Here is an 11237-nt window from a genome sequence, read left to right on the forward strand (position 1 = left end):
ATAACGTGATCTGTGAAAAATATTTTTAATGAATACAATCAGATTAATGAAATGTAGAAATATAAGATGGCCATGTTTGCTCTATGAACTCTAAATGAACTATTGAATGTATTGCTAATTCTACTCCCTGGTTTACAGTATCAAAAAAGTATAAATGTGTGAAAATTAAATTTTATTTATTAATACAGGATATTTTATACAAGATGAATTTCTGTTATTTAATAAATTGACAAATGGTTATTTTAACAATATATTAATGTGTTGATTAGTCATTTGTCTATAAAATGTAACAAAACAAATAAATGTTTCACTTAAACAAAATATTCAGTTCACTGTGATATGACAGAGGCAGCAAAACTTCTAATGTAAGAAATTATACCTAAACAATCGATCAGAAAGGTTTTTCAATAATTTCGTTTCAGCTCCACTAGGATGAAATTTTAAACGAAACAAAGACTTGGAGCAGCTGTTGTCTCAAGGACATCCAGAATTCTCTCATTTTATTGGACCATTGGTTGAGTTGTCTGTCACAAGAACATACATCATCATTGTAGCTCATTAAAACTATGTTGTTTTACACTTATGACATTCACTGCACAAGTGTTGTCAGAATGAGTCAGTATGAGAGATTTTCTTCTGCCAAGAGAAATTCACCACCTCTGGTAATGGTCAGAGACTTGAATATGTCCGATAACTTCAAATTATAGAAACTGGATTTTTTCATTACTCAATCCATTCAAAACTACATTAACATTTTTGTTAATTTGCACAGGCCAATGAGGACCACTTCAAAGATCCTCTTCACATCCTCCTCCTGAAATTGAACAGAAGGGCGACATATTCCTGCAGCTGTTGATTAACCAGTGAACCATGACTCAACAGAGCTCAACACAGGCTCAGATTGACACAAAAAAATGAGTAGGAAGTAAATAAATACACGGCATGGACACATATCCATAAACAAATGCAAGAAATACATTAACAGCAACAAATTTTTCTTAAAAGGTGTTTTAAGAGTAATTCCAGAAAATGTCTGTGTGAAACAGCCATTGAACTTTATTATTTAACATGGTTTCCCAAATGTGTTAACGATGTGGTTACCTAATAAAACAGGTAAGACGAGCAGCTACAACTAGAGGTGGTTTTACCCGCATTGTTAAGTGCACCACACATCACCTACATCAGTTGACTGGGAGGCAAAGAGTCGATGATGAAGCTCATCGAGATGCAGCGGTGTGTGTTGCCCTTTAACCTTTGAGCAATACCTCTTGATATACATGTTTTATGATGCTATCAGTGTGATGATGAAAAGAGAACAATCACTGTCCACTGACCTGCTGCACCTTTAATTTAAAAACAACAAATACTGGCTCCACCTGTTGCTATGAGGAGAGATGACTGACAACTGGATAATTCTGTTGTCAGCAATATGTTCAAACCCAAGCAGAGGACTCTGAGGAAGAAGAAGACACGATGCCTACAAATCCACTTCATTGCTCCGGCAGTCCGAGCAGATTTAAAACAGATATGAGACTCGTGGGTCTTTATTTTGGGAGTATGCAGGTTTCTGTAAACATACTTTTTAGTCAGACTCACTGCCACAAACAGAAAGAGGTTATTTATCAATTAAGGCATCGACACAGGCAGAGCTGTGCATTTCACCAGTAGAAAACAGAACAGAGAAAATATATGTACACAGGTACATTTAAATGTTACTCGAGCCGCCTCGTGTTCCACTGGCTAGAAAAACTGGGACCAGGACTCGCTTCTTCTTGCTCCATGAAGTACAGGGGGAGAGGGCTTGTGCTGGGACCAGGAGCTTTGCCTTTGTCAGATAACATCCTGAGGGAAAGCTCTTGGCCCCTGGCCCAGGTTACTGGGGCACATCAATATACAGGAAGGGAAGTAAGGACACAAGAGGTTTAAGGACGACTTTTTGAAAGGTGTCATGGCGTCTCTCCATCCCGGCTGAAGTGGTACCTGACGGGAGGACCAGCTAGGTCCTCGTCTCCATCTGCCTCCGGAGCAAATGACATCGTCAGGTCGACATAGCGGCGGTCCACTGACGGCTTGATCAGCTTCTGCATCCTGCAGAGAGTCAGAGTTAAAACAGTCTGTACATTGCAGACAACAGGGATATTTCTGAATCATTTCCAGCACAAAACAAAATCTGAACAAGGTGAGAAAAATACTTATTTTCAGGTAAGGAACTCACGTCAATTTAAGTCTCTTTGAGTGTCCAGGCATCACAGGCACGTAGAGCATTTTCACACCATGGACAACCATCGTGGGTTCAATTCCATACTTCTCCTGTCATCAAAAAAACATCAACATGTTATTTGACACCACCGTTAAGATACATTCAAATAAGTGGTCGAAAACCTCAGGATAATCAAAAGCAGTATAATACGAGTAATGTTTCTTACTTTCACGGCATTTATCAAGTCAGACAGAGTGAAGTCCTCATGGCCAAAAATAGTCCAACAGTCCCAGATGGAGAAGTAGATGTCGTCCCTGGGGAAAGACATCACACAACTGTCAGCTTGCAACTGGAACTTTGTTGTGATGCAGCATTAGTGAGGTGTGGGGGCTAAAAGTGTAGCTTAGCTCTTACCTAATGAGTGTCCGTTTGACTGGTGCAGGCTCGGTGAGCACCACTACAGGGATGGCCAGGTTAAAGAAGCAGTTGTTGAAAGATTCAAACCCGTAGCCTCCAACCACCTTGATTAACTCGAGAGCCACCTGAGTACATCAACAAAACAAACAAAAAAGATATTAAAAGAGCAAATGGACAAAAATGCTGATATCATATTATCACTCATTAACACAGGACGGCAACATCTCAAACATGCATGTCTGTGAATGGTAAATTCAAGCCTTTTCTCAAAACACTTCTTCTTGGGTCACTGCTCTCACCAGTCCAGCCACAGCAGCCGTTGCCGTGGCGATGGCAGGGATGATCTTGCCAGCGATTCGCTTGGTCTTGAGTCTGTCAGCCGGCTCGATGGAGTACATCCTCGCCCGGAGAGCAGATGCTGACGTGACATAGTCCAAGTGGCCGTTGCTGTCGTCGTCCTTCTCAAACTGCAGCAGCCGCATCTGCAATCTCTCTACAGAGAGATTAACACATAGGAGTAACCGCTAAATATAACAATAATAGTAATACAACCATCTCTCAGTGTATATTTATTTATTATTCAAGTACCAGGGGTGACGCGGTCAGCAGCTATGGCCTGCTCTAGCTGTGTGATGGCCTCCCTCTCCTCATGACTGCTTTGAGACATCTTCGTCTGATCAGGCTTCCTTACTGTCTCGTCTGTCTCTATACACTGGAAGGGACAGATCCACAACAAACAACAAGTTCAGGATTCCTTGTTCTTCATTCAGAAATCAAGGAGCAGATGAGTGGAGGAGCTTACTTTCTCTGAAGGCCTGTACTCAGGAATCTTGACGTCAGAGAGAATCCTGGCCACTGCCTCTTTGGAGAGGTCCTGAAAGATGGAAAGGTTTAGTCACCAAGTGGGTTACTTGTATTTGAGACAGTGTGTGCGCGAGTGAAGATGACCTACCTTTTCTGAGTATGGGATGTTATAAATCCCCGCGAAAAGCCGAGCAGTGCTGATGATGAAAGTGAAGTGCCTGATGGGAACAGAGGTGGGTTTGGCAAGAGGCTCAGATGTCAAACACAAAATAAAAAAGAGGCTTGAAGTGTAATGTGAAATAAAGCAGCACTCACAAAGAGTCGTTCAAGTCAAAATCAATGGGTGCTGGAGGTCTTTTAGGGGATTGCCAAAACAAACCTAAGGATGAGGACAAAGATTTCAATATGTGCATACATTTTATACTGTAGTTACACACATGAAATTACTGTGAAATAAATTTAGAGGCAAATGTGTGTTTAATAAAAACTTACTTCCATCTTTTAACCTTGTGTCCAGGGGGAAAGAGTACAAAAGTTGTAGGGCCTGGATGAAAAGAACAGCAGAAAACAATGGTTATCATGTTGCACCATGTTATGAGTACTTGTGTATTTTCAGGAAGAGATTAATTACCTTTCTCTTGAAATACTTTTCAAACTTCAGACGGGCTACAGCAATGCATTGTTCCCATAGACTAGGTCGTCTGCTTAGCAGCTTAATGACCTGAAATGACGCCTCCAGGCTGTCCCCTACCTGCATCCTCTGCAAAAACACAAACAAATGATCATTCAAATCCATGCTTATTGTATTACATTAAAATGTTTTGGAAAAACTTGATGATATACAAAGTCTTACCTGTAGCACCGCTTCAGCCGAGGAGTGCGTCTGCCAGAACAGGTTGTACACGGAGGGCTTGTGGGCAAATGCATTCTCAAACTACGTTAACCCATGGAAATAAAAATCTGAGTTAGAACGGTACACAGACAGAGATTCCGAAAACTAAAATAATCAGCACACGAAAAATGAAAGAGGGATTTGGTCAGAAAAGCAAACCTTGTCTCTGGCCCACTGGATAGTGTGCTCGATGACAGAGGGGAAAGATTTGAGCGTGCAGAATGGGATTTCCTCCTCTGGGGGGTCTCTCTGGAAGATATATGTTGAATGATTGTACTTAGAGTAAAGTCTGTGTTTGTTGAGTCACTGGAGAAGAACAATGCAGGAAGAAAATGGAGCAAAGAACAAAAATATGCTTTCACACTCACATGGCTATTGTAGGACTCTGTCAAATTTGGCACAATGATTTCTGTGTGTCCTTTAGTTCCCATGGTTCCCGAGTCAAGGAGAGGTCTCTGATTGGATACACAGCGACTGGAAATTAAATGCATACAGAAACACAACATCAGTACTTGGCTAAATGTCATTAGATCACAGAAAGTACAATAACTTGAATGCTTTGAACAGATACTGAATACTTTAATGTGTTTTTGAGCTTTAAAATAAATTACACAACTGATAAAAGAAATGAATGCATGTTTCAATAACATTTTATTATTACACTTATAGAAAATATATTTTCATTTATGGATTGAACATTGCTCATAACGCCACCTAGTGTTCCAAGATGCTAGGACCTGTGCAGGGCCAGTGCTTACATTCCACTACCGTCGGAAGTTGAAGTTGAACTTCATTAACACTACATTATCATTTGCACCAACCTGTCTACATATCTCCGGGCCTCCACGTTGTCCAGCGCCGTGACCACCAGGTTCATGCCAGAATAGAAGGAGTCACTGTAGATATTGTCGGTAGCCGGACACACCTTGTTGAGGTGAGCATCCACCTGCAGGTCGGGGTTGATATCGCAAGTGGCTTCTGCCGCTGTGGTACTCTTCGGTTTCTTAGACAAAGAAGAAACAGGGGTACGAGTGAGTGTCTGTACAGCATGGTGAGTGTACTGTGATTCATGTTATTTAATATTGAGGGAACAGAGGTGGAAAAGAATGTGTATTCACTTGTATATGATGTGGCCTGAATAGAAACTGCCTGTTGAGGTTGGACTTTTCTATGAGGTCCGGGTCTGTAATGCACACCTGAGGAAGGACAGATGCAGTCTAGTTAGTTTCAGTAAATTGTAGAGATGCAGTAAGACAGAGGAGAGAAAGGAAAAAGGGAGCGAATGCCCACCTCTCCTGAGCACTTGGCCAATCCAACCCCAAGCAGAGCAAAGTTTTTCAACATCTCACAGCCTATGGCACCACAGCCGACCTGGAACAGTAGAGATGACATTTACTGAAACGTAACCTTCAACTTAATGCAACAAAAAAAGGTACCATCAAAAAGCTGAGAAAGTCTTACCATGAAGACTCTGAGCTTGTGCAGTTCAAGACACATAGATTCGCCGATGCAAGCTCGTAATCCGTCATACCGGTCGCCCCTGGGAATGAACTCCTCGGCAGTAAGAGACTGAAGAGGCCTAACAACTTCGATGGCATCAAGGTAAAACTGAACAGAAATAAAGTTAACAGTTAAGTTATATAAAAATAATGCATAGTGCTGAAGAAATATTTGTAAAAGCTATTAGAGTTAATAGTTCCCATAAATGTGTTGCAATAGAAATGGAATAGACTGTGCTATTGAACTGTAAAAGCAACATTTTGCCTTTGAAAAGAAGATCTACTGTTAAACTGTGGTGACCTACCCATTGCTGTAGTGGTGCAAACTTCCCTGTGATGGCCTTGAGAGCTTCCTGGCTGGCTAGGCCTCCTACAGCTGCAGCTAAAGGTGGAAGAGTTCCCATCGCCGTCCTCGACAGGCAGCTCACCAGCTCAGCATTAACAGGAGCCTGGGAGGAAAGAAGGAGAGAGGAGGAAGGAAAAGGAATGAGCGTTCCTCTCTGCTGGGAATTAAAGGGAAATTCAAGCATAAAAAGGATATAAAAACAGAAGAGAAGACCTACTTTGTTCCTCAGGGTAGCGTTCACTTCCTCAGTTAGCTTCAGTAAAACCTCAGCATCTTGTAAACACCTGATGGCATCAAAGTAAAACTGCTCACAACTGAACATGAAACATTTCAACACACTGGAAACCACAGCCAGGACCAATGATATCCTCAGGTGCAGGAGTACAGAAAAGAATAGCAGCAGATTGGATCTAGACAGTGAGCAGCAGATAAATACTGAATTTACCCGATGCTGGGAAGTCGGCCGTGTTGCTCCTGGAAGGTGTCCAAAGCCAACATGGCTGCATGGATCTGAAGAGGAGCCTGATGTGTTGAATTAAGAAAAGATTGTGAGAAAACAATTGGCTTGGCAAAAATAATAGGCCTTGGCTAACTTGAGTATATATTACACAGCTTGGTTAACATAAGACTAAATTAATTAGTAATTTTAGTGATATTTTTTCTGGCTTCACTCGTATATGCAACTCTAAATATGGTGGTTATTATAAAAATAGAATAAGCCTGTCTTTGTGAATTTGTCTTAAGTGGTTACGTGCATCTTGTGGTCTCGCTATGTTTGTATGCTCTGTATTGACTCCTATCTGGACTCTGCCTTGTCTTGATGTGGGGGACTGAAGGGGGGGGGGGGGCTGGAAAATGTGCCCACTGTCATTTATTCTTATTTTCTTAATTATTTCCTATTTACTGTATCCATATGCCCACATTCTGTTTTTTTTTTCCTTTTCTGTCGTGTCTGAGCAGTATGTTTTGTGTTGTGTAAAAAAATTTAATAAAAATATATATTTTTTAAATATAAAAAATAAATAAAAATAGAATAAGCTAAGAAGTCAGATTATGTTACTGCCCTGTCCACATGTGTGCTTCTATTACTTTTTAAATATAATGTGATGGCTTCAATTTTTGACCATGTATGGATCCAGCAGTAATTATGGCTCCATTATTCCTGAGCATCCAATCTTATCCTGCTGAACAGGATATGCTGCATTGTTTATGCTTTTTGGTGATGTGTCATGTTTGCTTTGCTGTAGATCTGGGTTAAAACTAACTGGCACCCTGACCTCACTTTGCGATTCAGACTCCAGGAACACTCACCTCTGGTTTACTGAAGTCTGGTGTCAGGACCTGAGGATCACACAACTGCCTCTCTATCGTTTCCTGAAATACAAAAATATGAAGGCGTTCAGGATGCTCAATTGGAGACACAAGTTTGTTTTCAGGTTCAACTGTGATGTTTATGGTACTCTACTTACAAATGTGTATGTCTTAGGGGTTTTCACCAGGAAAAAGAATCCTCCATGTGCATATGGTTGTAATTGGGATGTATCTCCTATTGCATAACTATGAGGGGAAAGGACTGATAAAAAAACACACACACACACACACACACACACACACACACACACACACACACACACACACACACACACACACACACACACACACACACACACACACACACACACACACACACACACACACACACACACACACACACACACACACACACACACACCAAAAAGGAGACAAACATGGCTTAGATTAGATCACTGTACTTTTGTCACCAATACAAAAAATCTCTCATCAAATCTGCTCTTGGAACAACTCAAAATCGGACAGAAATGAAAGAGACAGCATTGGTTTTACGTCAAATAAATATTACGACTATATTCTTGATGTTGGATGCATCTCCGATTTTTCAGATATGCTGGTGAAATAGAATTACAATAATACACTTACAGAAAGAGCTCAGCAAAAACCTTTAATGTACTGGAATCATTATCTGCAATGTGGACATAATACCTGAGACCTGTCGTGCAGTGCCGTTGAGTTCGGCCATGCCATTGACCTCTCTAAACACAACACTCTGGCCGGTCTGCAGGCCGTGGGGTTGGTTGTCCATGCATGTTACCACTCCTGGACTGTCCTTAAGGGGAAAGAGTCAAGAGGATTTGTTTAATGTTTAGAGTAGCAATACATTTAGAATAACAAAAATGCCAATTCTACATGTTGCAGAAATCTACCTGACTGATAGTTTGGATGAAAATCTCCTTGGGCTCCTCTCCTGTGGGATCAGAGACCTCAAACTCTTCCCCGAAATCGCAGAACACCCGCACACAGATGCCGTAGGCGTCACACCCAATGAACTGGCAGGGAAGAAAATGCAACAGTCTGGTTAGTTTACAGCGTGTGTGTGTCTGTCGCTCACGATCACATGTTTTTAGTTATTAATCGATGATCATGATCAGGATCGTTCCTCAGTCAGGTTTCAGGGGTGTGCGCGCTATTTTTGACTATTTTTCAAGCTTTAATACAGTTAGTGATAAATACTTGACTGTTTGTGTGTTTCACATCCACAAGACATCGTTAACTCGTGCTCTGTGAGGTAGAACCACTGTAATGACTGCAGACTTACTTTGATGGGGGGTTGTTGTGAGTGGCAGAACTCATTTACTCTCTTCTGTAGGTTCAACCTGGCTTGGGTCATGATCACACACTGCAGGAGAGAGCAGACAGACAGACAGAGATCAAATGTTACCTTCAGTCTGCAGCAGTGTCTGGACAAGAAAACAAACCCTATGGTAATTAAGGAAAACAATTGTTATGACTGACTTAGAACCACTCATTCACAAATGTCTTACCTGATACTGGCTAAGAAAACTGAGATCCGTGTTGTCATCAAGGGCAGAGGAAGACATGTCAACATGAACATAGGGGTTCAACTCTGCGACCCGAGGGCCTACCGCCTCCACCCTGAGAATGGATGAAAACTTTTATTAAACAATCTAAGTAAACAAGAGATTTATAAGAAGGGTTTGCCTGTATATAAAGATCACAGTCCGCGTGTGAGTGTGTGATATTTCTCCATACGAGTATAGGTTGTCCAGATTTATGTCGTATATTACCTCTTTCTGCTGTTCAACACATCCTCTTTGCGGATAAAGAAGTTGGTGCCCAGATCCCAGGTCTCACATTGTTTTGTGTCATGAAGGGTGACTGCCTGTACACACACACACAGAGCACACGTTTACACAGAGACTACAGCTAAAGCACTGGGAAGACAAAGGTCCTGATCAGACCTGGTATAATCATCCGTCCTGCGCTGAGTTTGCCCATTTACACCTGGTATTGAAATGGTCCCTGAATGCGTCTCACTTCCCCACTCTATTAGCAAATACACAAGTAAGTCAAATTATATTATTTTAACTGAGAGCAATGGTTGTGTGTGTGTGTGACAGCGTCAGCGAGAGAGAACAAGAAGAGTCAGGAGGTGATAAATGAATCAATGAGCTGCAGATCTGCTGTGAAGTAAGATTTGACCAATTTACAAAAAGGAGCAATCATTAGGTGGCCATCGGTGTTATTATTGTGGCCACAAACAACTCCATATATGGGCAACGAGAGGGGTAAAAATAGATTTGATGAATTGGGAATCTGTAGTGGGTTAGAAGCGTGACAGGAGTAGGCGTGTTCCTTTAGATGTGGCCCAGGACACATTTGCGGTCACTCAGCATAAAGTATGTTGCCACACGAGTCCCAAACCACCTCCGAATGGGATCGGATCTCAGGACCCATTCAGGTGCGTTCACAACTCTAACATGTGCTGACCACTTGTGATGGGATCACTCAGGACAGATGTTAACACCAGGGCTGATCGGACACTTTGACACATTATATATTTGTTGAACAATCACATTTTAGTGAGGATGCGTACCTTCACACCGGCCAGGACGATATTCTTTGCTGTAAAACCAGAAAATCAAGTTTATGAGCCTCTGTTGGCAACAACTATAAGAATACAGTGGTGCTGAATATCTATAAAGTGCCGTGATGGTTACCTATCTCCACTCCCAGTCCTCCCATTCCGCTGAGAAAGACTGACGACTGGGCCATCTGGTGCATAGCACTGTCTCCCAGCACATATCGCTGGCGACTGGGGGGGAAAAGGAAGGAGCACAACACAACACATGTCATCTCCTGTCCGGACTCCGACGGGATCTGCAGGTATCATGAGCAATAACAACAACGGAGTAAACCTGGAAGACTCACCTGTAAAGAGAGTCGTCAATCTCCATCGAGTCTGCAGCCATGCCGGGAGGGGAGGAGGGGGGGTCCAAGTGTCAGAGAGGGAACGACCGCACCTGTCAGACGAACAGAGACACAGACCGGGGTCACAGGCGATTCGACTATAAGGCGTCTAAGATCAAAAACCAACGCCCCGCTGCCGGTTAGCTAGCATGCTAACTGAGTCACACTCTACGATGTGGACCTGACAGCTGCCAGCCGAGCTACAAGCTACACGGACAACCACCAGCTAACACAGCGACGCCTTGTGTGGCAGTCACACATGCTAGCTGTTAGCTCCCGCTGGTTTAGTCAGGAAATATGCGGAGGAAAGGTTTAGCTCGCTACAGCTAGCTTGCTCGCTAGCTAGCTAGCTGTAGCGCCGCCGCTGCCTGGTGCCGGTGGCGAGACTGAGGAGGACACTTGTCCTACACTCGTTCAAAGTGATGACACACTCGTTCGGCTACAGATTACCCCCCGCAGAGGAAAGACGTTTCCGGTTTAATAATAGAAAGCGTTCGGATAAAGTCGTTGTTCATGTTGTTTTAAAATAAAAGAAGGAATCATAGGAAGCCACCTGCCAGGATGAGCGACAAGCTACAGCGAATGAATGGCTGCGACTGGTTAAAAACCGGGACTGCTTCCGGGTTACCATTATCACATGACCGAGGTCACACAGTACTTCACTCGTTGATATATTCTTATTTTACATGCATGACTTTACACACTACTTATATTTAACTTCACGTTTTGCACATCTTTGTCATCTGCACATCACAATATGTCCTCAAGTGCAAA

General features: G+C 42.4%; 1 protein-coding gene across 2 annotated transcripts; it reads right to left on the reverse strand.

Moving 5' to 3' along the window:
* Window positions 1-159: 159 nt before the first annotated feature.
* Window positions 160-11056, reverse strand: uba6 (ubiquitin like modifier activating enzyme 6). 2 transcript variants are annotated; one of them, XM_061091339.1, is made up of 32 exons: window positions 11017-11056; window positions 10425-10516; window positions 10214-10308; window positions 10090-10118; window positions 9281-9375; window positions 9017-9128; window positions 8791-8871; window positions 8399-8521; window positions 8178-8301; window positions 7628-7731; window positions 7470-7532; window positions 6604-6680; window positions 6376-6442; window positions 6118-6261; window positions 5775-5921; window positions 5604-5684; window positions 5432-5509; window positions 5135-5316; window positions 4682-4787; window positions 4473-4562; window positions 4275-4355; window positions 4053-4181; window positions 3914-3965; window positions 3737-3800; window positions 3570-3639; window positions 3420-3491; window positions 3206-3329; window positions 2917-3110; window positions 2615-2742; window positions 2427-2514; window positions 2216-2310; window positions 160-2088 (listed from the first exon to the last, which is right to left on the reverse strand). In XM_061091339.1, the coding sequence occupies exons 2-32, from the start codon at window positions 10463-10465 to the stop codon at window positions 1947-1949; spliced, it is 3078 nt and encodes a 1025-aa protein (XP_060947322.1). In that variant the 5' UTR covers window positions 10466-10516; window positions 11017-11056; the 3' UTR covers window positions 160-1946. The 2 variants fall into 2 exon arrangements, with proteins under 2 accessions (XP_060947322.1, XP_060947330.1); XM_061091347.1 differs by lacking the exon at window positions 11017-11056 and having other exon boundaries at window positions 10425-10657.
* Window positions 11057-11237: the final 181 nt, after the last annotated feature.

This window comes from Limanda limanda, chromosome 2 (genome assembly GCF_963576545.1).
Source record: "Limanda limanda chromosome 2, fLimLim1.1, whole genome shotgun sequence".
NCBI classification, from domain to species: Eukaryota; Metazoa; Chordata; class Actinopteri; order Pleuronectiformes; family Pleuronectidae; genus Limanda; species Limanda limanda.

What these genes read in the sequence shown, in the direction of transcription:
- uba6 (XM_061091339.1), bottom strand. Translation starts at nt 10,465, where the DNA reads ATGGCTGCAGACTCGATGGAGATTGACGACTCTCTTTACAG. An exon ending in GGCCGACTTCCCAGCATCGG is followed by an intron (nt 6,443 to 6,603) that starts GTAAATTCAGTA and finishes TGATGCCATCAG; the next exon opens with GTGTTTACAAGATGCTGAGG. An exon ending in AAAAGTATTTCAAGAGAAAG is followed by an intron (nt 3,966 to 4,052) that starts GTAATTAATCTC and finishes CTTTTCATCCAG; the next exon opens with GCCCTACAACTTTTGTACTC.